The sequence below is a fragment of the Zootermopsis nevadensis genome, unplaced genomic scaffold (assembly GCF_977971745.1).
Source record: "Zootermopsis nevadensis isolate Lab colony 2312 unplaced genomic scaffold, Znev_1.0 Znev_ptg000010l, whole genome shotgun sequence".
NCBI classification, from domain to species: Eukaryota; Metazoa; Arthropoda; class Insecta; order Blattodea; family Termopsidae; genus Zootermopsis; species Zootermopsis nevadensis.
In genome coordinates this window covers 15,042,827-15,062,059 of record NW_028259142.1, presented here as the reverse complement: position 1 = coordinate 15,062,059, position 19,233 = coordinate 15,042,827, and the positions used below count along the sequence as shown (strand labels likewise).

The 19,233-nt window shown below is 37.0% G+C and overlaps 2 protein-coding genes across 6 annotated transcripts; one reads left to right on the top strand and one right to left on the bottom strand.

Moving 5' to 3' along the window:
• The first annotated feature begins 1,592 nt into the window (after window positions 1-1,592).
• On the top strand, window positions 1,593-5,391 carry Pdp (pyruvate dehydrogenase [acetyl-transferring]-phosphatase 1-like protein, mitochondrial). The gene is made up of 3 exons (XM_022087148.2): window positions 1,593-2,212; window positions 3,408-3,549; window positions 4,084-5,391. The coding sequence occupies exons 1-3, from the start codon at window positions 1,988-1,990 to the stop codon at window positions 5,244-5,246; spliced, it is 1,530 nt and encodes a 509-aa protein (XP_021942840.1). The 5' UTR covers window positions 1,593-1,987; the 3' UTR covers window positions 5,247-5,391.
• A 2,410-nt stretch (window positions 5,392-7,801) lies between these two features.
• Vps4 (vacuolar protein sorting 4) lies at window positions 7,802-19,178 on the bottom strand. Of its 5 annotated transcripts, none has more exons than XM_022087151.2 (9): window positions 19,049-19,178; window positions 17,251-17,291; window positions 15,329-15,440; window positions 14,480-14,618; window positions 14,031-14,265; window positions 13,194-13,461; window positions 12,157-12,370; window positions 9,747-9,975; window positions 7,802-8,333 (listed from the first exon to the last, which is right to left on the bottom strand). In XM_022087151.2, the coding sequence occupies exons 2-9, from the start codon at window positions 17,272-17,274 to the stop codon at window positions 8,232-8,234; spliced, it is 1,323 nt and encodes a 440-aa protein (XP_021942843.1). In that variant the 5' UTR covers window positions 17,275-17,291; window positions 19,049-19,178; the 3' UTR covers window positions 7,802-8,231. The 5 variants fall into 5 exon arrangements, with proteins under 5 accessions (XP_021942843.1, XP_021942841.1, XP_087202716.1 ...); XM_022087149.2 differs by lacking the exon at window positions 19,049-19,178 and adding an exon at window positions 18,627-19,018; XM_087346590.1 differs by lacking the exon at window positions 19,049-19,178 and adding an exon at window positions 18,673-19,018.
• Window positions 19,179-19,233: the final 55 nt, after the last annotated feature.

Sequence of the window (19,233 nt, the reverse complement as noted above, 5' to 3'; positions counted from 1 at the left end):
AAGGCACAATTACTTCATCAGCAGGCAAAACAAACCGCAAACTGTTGGTCCATTTAATTACCTGGGAATGATGTTACAAACAACTATTTCAACATTCAGCATACATTCAGAACATTTGCAATTGCAATTCAAACAAATCATGACTGCCCAGCAACAGCCATTTTCAATTTTACAATATTCCCTGCAGCAACCTATGGGATGCAAGTGACTTATGGAAAATAACCTGAAGAAGCTTGAGAGAACAAACACTCGGGTCCTAAAGACAGTATTTATTACTTCAAAGTACAGACCAACCAGACAAGCATAACCTGTTATCAGAACCAGTTTCTCCATTAAAGACAAAAATGAGCTTCCCAGAAACCATTACATATCAGACAGTATTGCATGAGAGGAATAAAAGTGCAATAGCCATCCTAGAAGAGTTTTGCTGTTTTAATGTCATGCAAGCAGATGAACAGAAAAGGCCATATTTCAAACTTCAGCACACCTACACACATTCTGCTGTTCACAGTTTCCAGAGAGACACATACAAGCTACCACAAGACGGACCCAAAATGCAATTATGAATTCTGTGAACACACTACCATCGAACAGACTGACAACAGAATGTAACCATTGAACTAGTCAGCAGATTGTTAACAACAAGGCAAAGGCATTTCACTGTATGAACTGTGTTTTATCCCTGATAATAACGACTCTGTACACACAGCAAATCTAATGAAACCAAAAGTGAAATTTGTGACATCACGCTGCTTCGACTAACAACACAACAATTATCTGGCATGAGGCACAGAACATTTCAGATACTTATATGTGTGTGAAATATATTGTTATACTATATTTTTGGAAATTCTATTCCATGAACTTGTATATGCTTAATCATGTTTTGTACGTGCCTCCTCTTATACACCTACACCAATATTCAGGGTGGCCACACCGTTTTTAAATTTTCTAGGTTTCAAATGTCCCTCCTACAGAAAATGTATATGATACACAATATGGGATCATAAACATGAGAACATTATGAAAGAACTTAAAATTTATTCAGTCGTGAATCATATACAACAAGAAATCTATCGACCTAGGGGAATATGAACAACAGAACGTTCGATGATGAGACCGAACATTCAAGACCGCAACAGGAGACATGACCTGAAATACACATAACCTTGTTCAGGCAACTCTATGAAGGCCTGTAAAAATATAACATAAATATATTTAAAAAAAATTGATTCGGCCAATAAATCTTAAGATCGGAATCCAGAAACCAGGGCACAAATCCATTGGAATTATTTTCTGGGAAAACTCAACAGACAGCAAGAAAGCATTTTACATCTGAAAGAAAATCATTACAATAATGGCAGGCACTAAAAGGAAAACCTTATATAGGGAAATTTTTTTAAACTTTAATATTTTTCCGTTAGCCAATTAATTCTTTCTCTCATCATTATCATTTGTAGTGGTCAACATTGACACTTTTCAAATAAACTCAGATAATCACAAGATAAAGATATATCTATGTAGGGTTCGGTGGTTCAGGGTTTCAGTATCCATGATTTTAGTGTAGGTCATGGTCACAGAAGATAACAACGTCACGATCAATTTGAGTTAATGTGTGGAGTCGGGAACATTGGAATTTTCCACATTTTGCGCCATCTGTTGCTATCCTGTTTAAAATGAATGTCACAAATGCGCAATAAATACATATCGTATTAAAATCATATGAATAGGCTAATACATTGGTCATTTATTCCGCATTTCGCACAGACAGATACTCGAAAAAAGTATTACTTTAGCCCTTACACTTGTACATTGATGAGTTTTCGGTGCGAAGTGGACTTTGATTAAAGGGCCATGAGGACACTGCTGTTCAAGTCCTAGCACTGATTTATTCATACTTGGTCCGCTTGAGTGGCGAAAATTAAAAGATCAGCTTAAATAAGTTCATATACCGCTGATAGTCTCGACCGATCTCTTGCAGCAAGAAATGGCAATAGGTTGCAGAGCCCAACAGCTGGTCGCGAACAAATGCTTTGGTAAATGTACTGTGCGTTCAGCAGAGTATCATAAAAGAGCTAGGCCTATCTGCGTTTTAAACAAGAATGTGATTCAACAAAAAGAACAAAGGATATATGAACAGTATCATCAAAACTACCGCACATTGTACACATCCAAGAACTTGGCTGGCACACCCCGACTTTCGCCCCAAGAGGTAAGAGTAGTTCTCCATGCATCAGTTAATTAATACATGTACTAGATTATTTAAAGATGTAGCAGCAGCTGCAATTACGCTTTGATGGTACTGGTTATCATGAGTAAATAATGTTTAGATTTATTATTGATGTGATGAAAAAATAGGAAAATTCCAGGAAATTTGCTTGATCACAATGTTATCTATCATAAACCTCATATAGAACTATCAGATCACAAAGCATTTATACAGTTGAATGTTGGCCAACCTGACTCATATTTTGTTTCCCCTGACCCTTCAAGTTGTAAGGCAAAGGTAAAGTTGTCCCTGGTACTGTGATATACAGATGTATATGGGAGTGGGGCTACAACTCCATTCATTCTTAACTTTGGCTCTAGATGGAGGTGAATAGTTAGCTTCAAATGTGATCTGCTTTACCTCCCTGAAGAAAGAAGCCCAGTTCCCATTGAATATGAGGTTAGATGGGCCTTTTAGCTGGTCTGGACATTGTGGCATTGAGAATGACTGCTAGGACTCAAATCCCAGATGTGCATCCCATAACCTAGTCACTATACTGACTGAGCTGCCCTATCTCCTCCTTCAAAGTTATGTGGAACTATAAAAAGGCAGTGACACTGTCCTCCAATGTCAGTTTTGCAGACTAATCATGCTACCAATCAGTCTTTAGATATTACATAATCCCAGTAACTTACCTAACTCCATGATGCATTATAGTTCTTTATAGTTATTCGGTTCAACAAGCATTTCCTTGTTGTTTTGGCACTCTGATATTAACATATTTGCATCCTAATTTTTCTTGTATTCATTTTAATTGTTTTTTGCCATTTATGTATGTTTCCCATTTGGTTTCATTCCCATAAACATTAAATGTTGTATGATATTGAAATTTGTAATTGAATCTGTGCACTGAACATTTAAATCAGAAAATATGAAGGGGAAGAGTCACTTGGATGACATAGGAATAGATGGGTGGATAATATTAAAATAGATCTTAAAGAAATGGTTCTGAGGATGTAGAATAGATTCATCAAGTTCAGGATATGTCCAGTGACATGTTTTAAACACAGTATTATAATTCTGTGGGGAATATTAGCTGAGTGACTATCAGCTTTTAAATGACACTGTGCCATGGAGGTAATATAATTAATCCTATAGTTTGTTGTCAGTTGCCAATATGTGTATTTTTATGTGGTAGGTGACCAGCTTTCTTCGTGCCAATGAGCATACACAGGAGTTTACCACAACTGGCTCTGTCAAGTCCTATGATTCAAATCAACTTTCATCCAACAACCCCATTGAAGACACAAGGACTGAGGCACAATGTCTGTTAACGAACGGTAAGCTCATTTAAAGTCAGCAGTGTCACACTACAGTATATGATATCTCCTTTCAGCAGATAATATTTATTGATTTGTAGTTTGTTGTAAATATTTGTTGTATAGAACAAATATGTGGATCATAAAGTAATTATTTTATTAGTGCCATCAGTTTTTTTAAACCTTTGGAAAGATTTAGAATATAATCACCACATATACTTACAACTACTGTATGAAAGGATTTTGTGTATATGAATACCAATATTAAACACCAGCCAAATTATAGCATTTGTTAATATTCTTTGACATCAGAATGAATGTCCAAAGATCCTATCTCATGTCCTTGACCTGAGGTCAACACAAGTTGTGCCCAGACACATTAATAATCCATGGATATATTACTGTACCTATAATCTGATTGCCTATGGAGAAGGAAACATGTCACTGTATAGATGATGGTTTTATCAGTCACAGAGCATTTCATTTTGTATGCCGGTATGCTATACAGATTATAACTAAGGCCACATTAATATTCTCTCCTCTGTTTGTCAACAGGCCTATTGCTGGGAGTGTTTGATGGACATGGAGGGGCATCATGTGCCCAAGTAATTGCAAAGAGACTTTTCCACTACATCACTGTCTGTTTGCTTCCACCAGATATTCTTCATAAATATCTCAATGCTTTGGAAAATAATGAGACTATGGAACTTCTTAATGTTTATAATGACAAGGTAGAATTAGTAGATGAACTTAAGATTTTGTATGAAGCAAGTTTCAAAATATTTGTTAAAGAATTGTCTCAAATTAAGGGAAATCAAAGAGATTTCCATATGAAAGAAGCAATGGAAAAAGCATTTCTTCGGCTGGATGACGACATATCTAATGAGGCTTTATGTAAGAATGATGGAAAAGTAAATATGAAGACCTTGTCCATAGCCATGTCAGGTGCAGTAGCATGTGTTGCACATATTGATGGACCCCACTTGCATGTAGCTAGCATAGGGGACTGTCAGTGTGTGCTTGGAATGCTCAGTGATGTCAGCACATGGACTGCGAAGAAACTGACGACAGAACACAATACAGACAATCATGAGGAAGTTGAAAGAATTCTCAGAGAGCATCCAAACAATGAAAGAGACACTATAATTAAAATGGAACGACTCCTGGGACAGTTGGCCCCTCTTAGAGCACTTGGAGATGTCAAATACAAGTGGAGCAAAAGCACATTGAGCAATGCTGTACTCCCATATTATGGAGAGACTGTAATTCCTCCAAATTACTACACACCACCATACCTCACAGCATGTCCTGATGTAACATACCATCGGCTTACTCCTAGGGACAAGTTTTTAGTGATAGCATCAGATGGGCTGTGGGACCTTGTGTCACCCTTGCAAGTGGTACGGCTGGTAGGAGAACATATGAGTGGTAAAGTAACACTCAACCCATTCAGACTCCCTCGCAAGGGCATGCACATTTCTGACATCAATAAGATGCTGCTTCAGCGTAAGGAGGGGCTGAAGATGAAACCTACTGACAGGAATGCAGCAACGCACTTAATGAGGAATGCCTTGGGTGGCACTGAGTATGGTATTGATCATGTAAAACTTTCTCATTTGTTGTCGATACCACAGGAGTTAGTCAGAGTATTCAGGGATGATATAACTATTACAGTTGTATACTTTGACTCAGAGTACTTACGGCATTGCCCTCCATGAGTGCTTGAGCTGGGTAGTGTAAATATAGTAATTGTACATACACATAACACTGTAGTAACTTATTCCCTCTCAATTCTTAAATGACATACCTTGTCGTGACCTTTTCCAGATGTACATATGTGGGTGAATATAGTTTTTAAGATAATGTCTTCTGATAATTTTTGAAAATTGAATTAGTGACAAAATGATGGCCACTTTGGCTCTTGGAGTTTAAAAATTGCATCATTATTCTAATACACATACTGTTTATGTTGTCTTCAGTCTTTACCTAAGAGAAAGCCACAAATTCAGTGCCTATACCATGAGCCAGAGTTAACTGGCATCTCCAGCTGGCCATCATCTTTATCACCACCTTGCATAATGCCTGATCAGTTGATCTACTACATCAAAATCAAATATAACTATTCAGTAATTACAGAGTTAAATCTTAGGAGAAGATCATTTATTTCATTTTGTATGAAGCTGATAAGAGGAAGATTCCTCAATAAGTACTAGTTTTACTGCCATTTTTAGGTGTGTTCAGAGTAAAAAGTTGCAAAAATGCTGTTTCTGTAATGTGAATGTAGGTAAGTATGAACAAGCATTTTGCCTGTTATAATCCTATAGACTCCATACCAACTCTGGTACACATAACACTTTAGCAGCTGGTATCACTGCCTACCACAATGGAACTAGAAATGCCTAGAAACAAATTAAATGTGTATGTTGAAACTGGAAAAGTTAATAATAACCCCAAAATTTGTTTGAAAATTTATCATACAAGTATATGGGCTTAAAAACCATGTACTAAAGGGCTGCCAGTCAGATTTAAACCTGTTGGTTAATGGTTTAGTGGTGTGTTAATGCAACAGAGCCAGCTGGACTATGCATGTTGTGACACATGGACAATAAAGATTAAGTAGGATATCACACCACGTCTCATTTACAAGACAGTAATAACCACATAACCAGTCATTACCATACTGTGGTCAGTGTTTCTGGTCTGAATATGACAGGAGACAAGGACACATATGTAACTTCTGTCTTTGAGCTTCTTTCCAAGGTACTCACTTTGTCTCTGGACCTGAAAATACTCTGTAATTGCTTGAGTGTAAGAGCTTTAATGAAGAGAATGAATGTTCTTTATGAATAGCAGTGATAAGATGTACAATCCCCACTCTATGGTTGAACCTTAATGACATTTAAATTCTAGAACCTTGAATATCATATTAAGCTTATGCACCTTCTAAAACTTCTGCTTATAAACCAGATGTGTGTCAATATTCAAGGATTCACTATAGGTAGCATGAAGTGGTACACCAAGTAACTTAACCAGTAGACTACTGGGCAACATTCTGTGACTGACTGTTACACACTGCAAGAAGCCTGACCTTCAAAATTTCACTCTTTTTGCAGCAGGAAAAGGAGTGGAGGTGTCTTGTTACTTGTCAATCAATGCAAAACAGTAATTGCTATATATAACATTCCCAGCAGCACTATTTCTTCATTTACAACAAATCAGTGCCACGAGGGTCAACCACAATTTTCTCTACATCAGTTTACATAGTATCTAGTACAGTATCCTCTTCAGCCCATTCAGAATTATAAATCACAGAACATGGAATATTAGTGACATACTGCACTGTAATTATATGGTGTGAGGGATCACAGCAGAGTTCATCCACTTCACTTTTGTTTCACTAAGACAAAACTCTTTATTGTTTACTGTATATACAAAAACAGAATACTGTACATACATGACCTTTAATTGTCGACTGTTTTATAACTAATTCAAATGTAAAGCACTCGTGTTAATTTTTTCTGGAAATGATGTTGCACTAAACTTTGACCTATTCTGTTTCGCAAAATGTTACAATAACATTCTTCTTGATGCATGAGAAATTCCTAGCAAGCTGGTTGCAGGGCAAGTCTAAATGATGTTCCCGATTTGAAACACGTTACTCACATTTAATGAAATTCAGATGCACAAAATTAGTACCGATGGAAAGAGAAACTCTCCAAGTTTATGTTGGTATACTTCGCAGCCGCGTAGTAACAATTTTCGCCGCCAGGGGCGATATGAGAGAAAATGGCTGCCATCGAAGACAGGGGAGCCTATTGTGTCCTGTATTTCCACGTTCACCGGACCTGACGCCCTGTGATTTTTTTCTGTGGGGGTTCGTCAAAGATAGAGTATTCGTGCTACCCTTACCACAGACCTTGCTTGATCTGCGAGCGCATATCACAGCAGCCATTGCAGCAATCGATCATGATATGCTGCAACGTGTCTGAGAGGAACTCCGACTACAGGCTGGATGTGTGCCGAGTTACCAAGGGGGTTCATATTGAACACCTGTGATGTACTGAAACAAAACTTGGAGTTTCTCTCTTTCCATCGGCATCAATTTTGTGCATCTGAATTTCATTAAATGTGAGTAGCATGTCTTTCAAATCGGGAACATCATTTAGACTTGCCCTGTATAATGTTTGTTTACCATACCATTTAAGCTGTAATCTGTAGTCAAACAATAATCTGTGGCACGGTACTATATATAAAACAGCACTCAAACAAGAAGTTGTCACAATAAAAATTTTAATAGAATCTTCATATGTATATAATATATTGAAATTTTACTACCTCAATCTTCTAACACTGTCTTTACATTACCAAGTATTATGTAATATGTATACCTTATGTATGAAATTGTTGTAATTTCCCAGCATTAATGAAACATAATGGAATACAAATTTAGGTAAATTACAAGAAAGTGGTCAACAATTAATATTATTTACATGTTTCCATTCTTTTGCAATTGATCATAATGTTTCACACATTCTAATTCAATAATGTGAAGAAAACAGCATACACATATTATCCACTAATTAAACACATGCCACATGGATCAGCCCCACTGTCTTGGAAGCAATGTGAAAGTTTGCAGAAAGGAACTGAGTGTTATTCAAAGTTAGGGTGTCATACAAGAGAAAATGGTACTTGTATCGAAGTCATCCCTCTTGACCAAAATCTTTTGTAAATTTGTCTAGTTTTGCCATGTCTTCATCATTGACTGTAGGTTTTGATGTGACAAGCGACCGCATCATGTCACTCTGTTAACAAAGGAAAACTATGTTAGGGAAGCACTATAGTAATAGGACTTGCTATGGTCTGTCCAACAGTCAGAACATACCACTGTTTTTATGGGAACAGTGCAACATTACTCTTTGTTGTGTATTATTAGGGTGATCAAACCAAGGAGGATGAGATGGGTAGGATATGTACCATACACAGGAGATGGTAGGGTAATTAGAAGGGAAGAGAATTTGGGAGGCATACAGATAGATGGGAGGACAATATTAATATGGCTCTTCATGAAATGGGATATGAGGATTTGAACTGGATTCAACTGACTCAGAGTCCAGTGGCAACCTCTTATGAACATAGTAATAAATTTGTGAGTTCCATATACCAGCTTGTGAGGAACTTCTTGACTAGTTAAGAGACTATTTATTACCTTCTCAAGGACTGTGCTACAAGGACCATAAATGGATCCTGCAATGCGCCACCTGAATCCAATCCATACACTCGCACCCTAATTCTCTTAATCCCCTCATGCATGCTATATGTGACAACCACCTTGCATTTCTTAATTTAATAACCTTAACAGTACATGAAGAGTATGAAGTATGAATCTCTGATTATGTACTTTTCTCCAATCCTTTGTCACTTCATCTCTCCTAGCTCCAAATTACATCCTCAGGACTTCGTTCTCAACCACACTCAATCTATATTCTTATTATACGGTAAGTCCAAGTTTCACACATGAAAAAAACAGGTTAAATTATGCTTTTAGGTACATCTTTATAAGGAAAATGGGAAGATAACTGAATCTATACTGAACAGTAGCAAGCATTTCTGTAAATAATTTGCCTTTTGTAGCATCATGAATATTACTTCAGTTTGTTAGCAGGATTTCCAGTTACATCAAGTCTTGTATTTATGAAGATGGCTGTCTTCTGGGTTGCTGCGCCACATAGTCCGGTAGCAGTTTACCAACTGAAATGTCAGTAACCTTCTACCAGACTATATGTCGCAGCAACCCAGAAGACAGCCATCTTCAAACTCATTGCTGTGAAAACCTCAAATCCTACTTTGTATTCATTTTTGACTTCAAGATTATTTTTAGCCCAGTTAATTTCCCTACCATTCCAATTGTTTTATTTCACACAAAATATATAATTTCATTTGAATTTCCAAGGTTTTGTACCACTTTTGTTGTGACTGGCTCCTGTGATGAGCTATTTTTATATTATGATTTTGTTCTATTTTCTGGTGGTGTCTCTAGCTTGTTTCTTTACAAGCTTCTAATAACATTTTCATATTTAAGTTTTTTATTAAATTAAAATCAACATAGATCAGTAACTGATGCAATCATTCAGTTTCAATCCCCCTCCCCTCCTGACATCTGTTGTGTCATTTACCAGTACTCCAACACTGAAGCTGTAAACACCAGATACACTCACCATTGTGACTGGTGGCTCAAACAGCTTATCACCTTCCACATTTACCCATGTCATTTCAATAGCCCCAGGGCATCCTGGTGAGCATGGTGTAAGGAGGTCATTCACAGTGACACTCGGATCTGCATGGGATGGTCCCCTGACACACCGAAAGTGAGTAGCTGTTTGAACTTTTCTTACAGGCTGCATCAACGCATCTCGTACAACAATACTGATATCAGCACCAGAATACCTGTGACAAAAAGATATAAGTGTGTACAGTGGATTTCTAACAGGTACAAATATCTGGTTCTGAAATCACGGCAGTGGCCAAACAATACCTAGAGAGTATTTGTTTGCTTCATGAATTGCCTAATGTTGAAAGCTCATACAACCACAAGCACAGAACCTGTTGTTGGTGTAGTGATTCATTTGACCTTGACCATTCAGTTGAGCTCATAAACCTCCAATCATTCCAGACCCTGACATTAGTAGAAGATGGAACAGAGTGGTCAGTTAGCACAGCAAATAAAATCCAGTAACAAATGGACCACAAACCAAATTTTCAGTTATCTATTTCACAGCAGCATTGATTTTGAAGCACTAACTACCAAGTTATTTTGTTATCAATTTGTTTTAATAACTGCTTAACACAAGGAATTTCATGCACTGATCAATATTGCACATTCTTTTGAAATTATCAGCAAGCCTTTGAAAAGGTTGTAAGATTGCATTGCCATGCATGCAGGGAAGTTAATTTAATTAAAAATGTTATCTTTCACCCAGACTTACATCCTCTTCCAGACAATCTATTGGGTGTCTGAACCTAATGGACCAATTGAAATTGCTAAAATATTCTTTCAGGCCCTAATATTTATGTTACTTGTCTGTACTGAAACAAATGAGAATTATTACATCTAACAAAAAGGTGGCAAACCAGAAAAGCAATTTCCATGCCTCAATGGTCATAAAATTCTCTAAAAATGAATTAAATAAACATTGTATTCCCACAGCATTTCAACTCTTGCTTTGAACAGCCTCAATAAACAGCCTGTGTCTAGGAGTGCCACACAAGAAGGGAGCTTAGTATCAAACCCGAGTAAGAAATGTTCAGTGAACAGTGGTCTGGAATTGCTTCCACAGAAAGTTACAAAGAGTAGTATGTCTGTCCATCTCCTTGTTTCATTTTCTAACAAAGTTAATTATTATTAAATATGGTATGGTGGTTTATAGCTGATCGGCGAACTTCATTATGGTCCATTACATACGAGGTGCAATCGGAAAGTTTCCAGACTGCGCGTATAAAAACCCGTACACTTATCTCAGGTATTAAATTCTTCCATCACCCTCGAAGTAGTTCCCCTGGGAGTGAACACAACGATCCCAGCGCCGCTGCCAAGCCTGGAAGCATCCCTGGAAATCTTTCTTTGTCAGCCTGTCAAGCACCATCTGCGATTCTGCCTGAATCTCTTGCCAAAGACTCGCCAAAACGGCTACAGAAACCTATGAAATGCTAAAGCAAGCATTTGGGGAGTCCAAAATGGGTCGTGCACAAACTTTTGTGTGGCATTCACGTTTTAAAAATGGCCGAACCTCTGTCGATGATGACGAGTGTTCTGGACGACCATCTTCAACAACAACGCCTGAAAATGTTACGAAGATTCGGCAGGCCATTCACGAAGATCGACGTCGTACCATCAACGACTTGTGCGACATTGTTGGATAGGCTATGGGACCTGTCAGCTGATTCTAAAGGACGGAAGCGGCCGTCAAAGTGGCGCAACCATAACTGGCTGCTGCATCATGACAACGCGCCAGCGCACACCACCCTTAAAGTTCGGCAGTTTTTGGCCTCAAACACCATGGCCATCATCCCGCACCCTCCTTAGCTCCGTGTGACTTCTTCCTCTTCCCAAAGATGAAAATTCAGCTAAAGGGAAGGAGATTTGAGACGATAGAAGAGATTCAGGCAGAATCGCAGATGGTGCTTGACAGGCTGACAAAGAAAGATTTCCAGGGATGCTTCCAGGCTTGGCAGCGGCGCTGGGATCGTTGTGTTCACTCCCAGGGGAACTACTTCGAGGGTGATGGATGAATTTAATACCTGAGATAAGTGTACGGGTTTTTATATGCGCAGTCTGGAAACTTTGCGATCGCACCTCGTACATTACAATGCCAAGAGGCATAAACAATTTTTCTTGAATTTCATCAAATGTACATATTCAAAAATTGTTTCAAATTAAGGTAACTTTATAATTAGAGGTATACTTTATAAAGTACCATTTCTTTGTATGATGAGTTATTTTTGAGAAATCTGAAATTCATTTTGAGCTTCAAGTAGGAGTTATGGAAAATTAATACAGGCCAACTCTCTCTGATGTGCCTTTGGTACTTGTACAAATTATACTACTTTATTCTCGAGTAATATACATACCCTTCTGTGTTTTTGGCCAGTTTTTTGAGATCATCTTCTGTGAGTGTGTGTGAAGTATTGCCCAAATGTAACTTGAACATCTCCAGTCTGGCTTGCTCTTCAGGAAGCGGTATATAAATTCTCTTTTCAAACCTTCTTCGAATAGCTGCATCTAATACCCAAGGGATATTAGTGGCTCCTAAAACTAGTATTCCATCATTGTCATTGCCAACACCTGAGAGGAATAGCAAAGAAGTCCCTTCATAAATCAATAAAAGCCCATCAATGATATGAGTAATACAGCAGGCATGACCAAACTGCATGCTTCAAGGTCATTGAAGGACTTCATCACCTCCACTGTGTGGCTCTAAGTCACCAGTACAGTGTTGTTAGCTTCACTATGCTGCAAGTTCTAAGCTGTTTTATTTGCTCCACTGTGTTGAAATGTTGTATGACTGCTGTGACTTTGAAGCATGCAATTTGGTGGCATCTACTACAGTTCGCTTCTCTGAATTACTTACTGATGCAATCACCTGCAGAACTAAGGATTATCTGTTATTTACAAAGTAACACCTTCTGATGTCTACACTTTTACCAAAAACTCTCACAACCCAGTGGTTCAGTGCCTGCCTGAACCAGCCACTTTGCTGTATTAAACACATACTGTTCAAATTAACATCATGTGCTATCTATCTAGAAGAATTTGTTTAAAATGTTAACGCTCATTTTGAAACGTGTCACTTTCCCTTGTGTAAAGACACCTGCTCTCCTAATCATAATGCTGTTCTGAAAAGTGAAGTAGCTTTTGGTCTCTTAAATTTTCCTTTCTATTGATCCTGCTGAAGTTTAAATTAATTTTTGTTTGTCATGTCAGCTTTCTATATAGCCATCAGCTATTGACATCTAATCAAGAAAGAAATTAAATAAAACCTTTCAAATGTCAAATACAGAATATTTTACATTTAGGTAACAAAATTACAGGTGGCCCAGAGAGTACCTGGCATGGGCAGTGAATGTGCACAATATATATATCAAGCAACTGATTTAAAATATTGTACCTTGCATCTGAACCAGAAACTCAGTTTTTATTCTCCTAGCTGATTCAGACTCATTGTCAGAGCGCGAAGAACAAAGTGAATCCACTTCATCAATGAAGATTATACTAGGTTTGTGCTGTCTCGCCAATTCAAAGAGGTTTCTCACAAGTTTCTCAGATTCTCCAAGCCACTTGGATACCAGGTCTGATGATGATACTGAGAAAAATGTGGAATTGTTTGCCTCTGTTGCAACAGCCTTTGCCAAGAATGACTTTCCTGTTCCTGGGGGCTGAAAAAAGATATTTGTAAACTACAATGAACACCACCAGGCAATTTGAAATGTAAATATGCCAGAATGTGTAGCAAAGCCAACAAACTACAATACCAAAAATACTGTATACCATACTGGAGAACATTTATGTTCCAATTTAATTCTTTGCTATTTTGCATACATAACTGGCTGTAAAGTTCATTTACTGCAGACTCATGTTTGTATCAAAATTTGTAGTAGATGGTTATATTTCATTAAGTGTGTTATCTAATAAAGTGTACACAATATGTCATGCCATGAAAACACTGCTAACATGACATTAAGAAACAACTCTCTACTGCTGTTTGTAGAAAGAGTTCTTCATGAAAAGTACAGTATATAATGAATTCTTCATGATGAGATATTCAACTGTTTGAGTAAGTTCAATGGTCTCCATCATGTTATAGGATTATAGCAAATCAACCCAATGATAGCATTACATAATGTACCTCCTGCATATGATTCTGTGTATTCATTCAGGGGCTGGTTTGTTGTGAAAAAAGTGACAACAAAGTCCTCATGCCATGACAGCATATTTAAAGTCTTACCCCGAAAAGTAATATCCCTTTCCAAGGTATTCGTTTTCCGGTGAAGAGGTGTGGAAACTTTATGGGTAAAATGACAGCCTCCTTCAAAGCTTCCTTTGCTCCTTCTAGCCCTGCCACATCCGCCCACTTCACGCAGGGTTTTTCTACAACAATGGCTCCTTCCAGCTTAGTCTGTAACTTTTTCTTCTCTGGATCATCAGAGTCACTGTCACTGTCACTCTTTTTGTCATTATTCCTGGAGGAAAAAATCAATAAGTTATAAGAGAGAAAAAACAATTTTTTTCAGTGACAAACACTTGTGCAGAGGATCTTGTGTTCTGCTGACCAGGTTAGACTGTCTGTTCCAGGATCCAAATACCCGCACAACTGCAAAACTTATACATAAATATTATAGTGTTTCATCCAGAAATATTAATACACTGATAATTAAAACAAAAGGTTTCACTTACTTTGAATCACTTTCTCCAGCCTTCAGTGGTTTCTTCCCTTTACCCTTTGTTATGTATGCCTTCAATTTCTCTGCTCTATCCAAATACTGATTACACTTGGTCCTGATGCTCTCCTTTGCTCTCTCCCCTTGAGCTTCATCTGCAACATTTACATAGGACACCTCCATATTTTTGTTTGGATCGGTTGATTTTTGCCTTAAAATCCTCCTAATCCCTAATCACTATGCCACAGTACAGTTAAAGTTGCCTCTGTGCATAATCATCATGTTATGCAAGCATACAGGGCCTTGGAGGTCTAGACCTGAACAGTAAACAGTGGTGAGTAGTCAGCTTCATGGTGCAGCCACTTTACTTCCAGGATCCACTGGACAGAGTACTTCGTGGGCAGATTTAGAGAGATAAAAGATTCACAAAAAATAACATTATGGAATCTAGAAGAACCATAGTGAACAGCCAAAGTTAAAACATCCATTAATCACATGGCCTTTTTTTCTACCTATCTTTCTGGATGTTATAGAAATCACTTTGGCCAAAAAGTAAGTGTAACCAGTTCAGCTGGCTATAAAATATGCAGACATAAAAGGATGGGGGAGGAGGACTTGGGTGCATAAGCATTTGATCTATTTATGGTATTCCTACAGTATGCTACCATTAATCCCATCCAGTGGACTCAATATGAAGCCTCATAAAGTGGACACATTTCTACTCACATATCTGACTGCTGATCAATCTCAGAATTCTGATCTACATTGAGTCCCATAAATTTCTTTTGGATCTTAAAAATACTTGTACATTTTAAGACTGTCTCAAAACTTTATATTAATAAACTGCAAATTTGTCTCAACATACATTTCATTGCATGCAGAAAGTATTCTACACCATGTTCATACAGTCTTAATGCCTCTTCATAATTCTTCTTTGTATCTTCCTCTGTTGCCTTCGTTACAAGATCAATTGCTTTCTGCAGAAAAAAGAAAAAGAAAGAATCTCTGGTAAACATTTTCTAAACTGGACAATGATGAATAATAACCACTCACAGGTATTAACATATAAGAGAGAATATCTTTTTAGGTAAACAAGAGTTATACATACAATGCCGCTTTATTACAGCGTTAGTTCAACATATCAGATATACAAGTGGCTTGGTAGTTCAGTTAAAACAGTATATGGTTGAAACTCTTGTTCTTTCACTATTAAAATTTCAACACTGCCACATCTAACCAAGTTGGATTGTAGTTAAAACAGTAGTATACTTTTTGCCTAAAACAACTGAAAGTTGTCAGCAATTAATCAAATACATCCTCTTACACACAATTAACTTTTTAAAGACAGTTCTGATCCTATTATCATGTTTGTCATCTAGTGGCTAAATAAAAAAAAATAGGTCAGATGAACTAGCTAATTGTACTTCCACTACAAACTTAATTTAACCCTTCCAATGCTACATGTGAGACATCTTGTATTTCTTCCTAAGACATTTCCACTTTAGGTGGGTTATCTGACAACTAAACTTCTCCATCTGTCTGTCTTCCTACAACTCATTCTTAATTTCTTCCCATGGTCATCCTACTCTCTTTCCTAACCAGTTGTTCCCAACTTGGACTTGGTCTCCCTCTTGGGCAATTTCTTTTCACTCTCATGCTCATAACCTTTACTGTAATTCTGTCTTTGTTCACTCTTAAAACATGTCCATACCATTATTCTGTTATTTGTTAGTTTGCCTTCACATTTCTTTAACTTATTATTCTTACCAGAAACCTCACTTAAAAACACTAAGCAATCTGTTCTGAATTGATTTAGTTTTTGTAAAAATCCATGAAAGAAACCTCTCCTGCCACCTCTCAATAGTTAAAGCAGCTTTTCAATGCAAATTATATGTTAACCAATTCCAAAATGGATCACAGTTCTCAAGCAACTATTACACGATTCACAGTTCCTGATGGTCAATGTAAGTCAATGAAAGAAGCGTTATATTGCCTAATTAAAGAATTATGTCAATTAACTTTCATAGACATAGTGAAAATACCACTTGCACTTATCATATGCCATGTAGTTTCCACTATTACAGGTTTTGTACCAGAGCAGAAGAGGATGTTCAGATTGATACAAACAAAAGACTATTACAAAGAATTGATAGCCAACACAATTAAAGGCTGATATCTAAACAGACATATAAACTATTTGGAAAAGGTCAATAAATTCTATAACTATCAAGAAGTATCACTTATCAATTGATAAATTAATAAAGGCTGTTACTTTCACACTTACCACCATAGAGGTTACTCTTAACACTTATTACATTCAGAATGTACATATTTTAGTCTCAACCAGACTATATGAGAACCTGAAAGCTCACTTCATAAAGGCTTTCAACTATTTATACATTATACTGGCAGTACACAACTGTTACAACAAACTGGAAATTGGTAGCACTGTAAATAAGGTTATGAGGATAGCTGTAAATGAGTTGAATAAGCTCATAATAAAGTGGTCATCAAGTGCTTCAAATCCCACTACATTCAATTGGCTTCAGATAAGGTCCAATGCAGGCTTGCATAAAAATGGTAATGAACCTTTGCTTTCCACAAAGCATAGGGAATGATTTACCAGCTAAGTACCCATCAGTTCCTCATGAAAACCCCTGCACTACAGAATGAATAGTTCCACATTAATGTGAAATGAAAGTCATATTCAAAGTACATTCACTCCATTCATAAATGTGTATACTGACTTTTATTTAACCTTTACTTAAAAATGATACAAAATGTTACCTGTAACGTAGTTCCTGCTGCCATTCCAACACGCGAAAGTTCTAAAAATAATAAAGAAAGCAAAAATTAATTTATATTAGCATGTAACATTACCTGTAATATAGCATAACATTTCTTACTAAAATAAACCTTGGTAGTTATCAAACATAGCAGGACAGCAATACAAAATTAAAAGACGTATTAAGATTGACTCTTGAGATGGAAAACCATGACTGATATATAGTGTATAAATTCTAAACCCTAATACTACATGAAGACAAGTGATCAGTTTCATATCACTTGCTGCCACTCTTTACCCTAAGACACAATTATGAAGTCTTCTGGAGAACCCCATTAGAAGAAAGCCAGGATCATAAAAAATGATCATGTGGCATGTTAAAATGTAGAACTCCACACAGTGAACTCGTGTTTATCTTCAGACACTGGAAACAGTTTTCAATATCCATGTGAACAAGAGCAGTATTACCATTAGAACCATGAGTGTCATCAATCACAAGCAACTGTCACTTGAAACAGCCACGACTCTGCTCAAGGTAAATGTAACACCTGTACTCCAATACTGACATACAGAATGGAACTTATCTGGGACCACTTTACATCAAGTAACGTGGAAATGCAGGAAGCCACAAAAGTATAATTATGAAAAAGGCACTCCTCATGGAGGAATCTGACACAGGCTTATGGTGGCATCTACCAGTGCAAAATGAAAAATTTGTACATGCCAGCAAACTCTAGCATATGTGTCTTATATGATAACTGTGTGCTGTGTACCACGTAACAGTCTGCAGAAACTGAACTTGGTCACTGATTTAAAAAAAATTGTGTCTTGCTAGTTGGAAGTATGTTGGTAGTGCCCACACCTAGTCCAATTCGTAAGTGCCCCCTCTTCTGGCAGCAATCCTCTTGCCATACCCAAAAACCCTCTAACTTCATGTTGTAAATTTTACTCAAAGTAAAGAAACATTTTCTTGTCTCCACCACATCACTTGAAGCTTTGACAATTGTGCAGATTTTGTGACAAAATTTCTATGGAAATCAGCAATCAGCTGGAATGTTGGCAGAAGTTCCTAACATTACTTTATAATATGTATTGTATTTGTATTATTATTATTATTACTTTTTCCACATCCTATTGTCATCTGACTATCCTATAGATCCATGGAATATAATAAAAATATATGTATGTAGTGTAAAACATGTAATTAAAATGAACCTCTCAAATGATTATTATATATAACCAACGTAGTGACATTTTATTTAATTACTTTGTCGAATTACTACTGAAAGTGGCCTGTTCATATGTACTTTGTGTTGGCAAAAATTCAGACCAAAATTCAATTTGTAAATACGATGGGCATTAATCACATGCAACCTACATCCTGTCAACCTATTATGTTACTCCCAGTAATACAAGTACACCACACCACAGCAATGAATTCAATCTCAACCGTCCAGATTCTTCAAAACTTGGGATTCCGCAATAACCGTTACTCTTCCACAGCCTCTTGAGAATTACAGAACCCTATACGTCTCCGTCCGCGTATTATCAAGCAAGAAAAATTTTCACTGCGACTTTACACAGATATTTTTCATATGTTTGTGAAATAAAAAGAGAAAACATGAAACACTGATAATCTATAAATCTTGGTATAGTCTCTGGCCTTCACTCTTTATCCTGCTTCAACGTCAAGATCTTATTCTTTGTACGTTCCCATCAACACTCTCATACTGGAAGTTTAATTTTGCTCAGAACTTGACAATGACTACTGTGTTTGAAAATTTAATTTCGCTCTTTTACCTGTTTCACCTACAGGTCGCAAAAATACAAACGCTCGTATGTGATCCGTGGTACAACACAAACCACGGATACATGAGTAAAAGAAATACTGAGATTAGAATGTCACAAGCATCTTTCCCTAAAATGTTTCTTGAATCGAACACAGATAATATTTACAACTGAAAATATCACACGTTGTTTGTAGT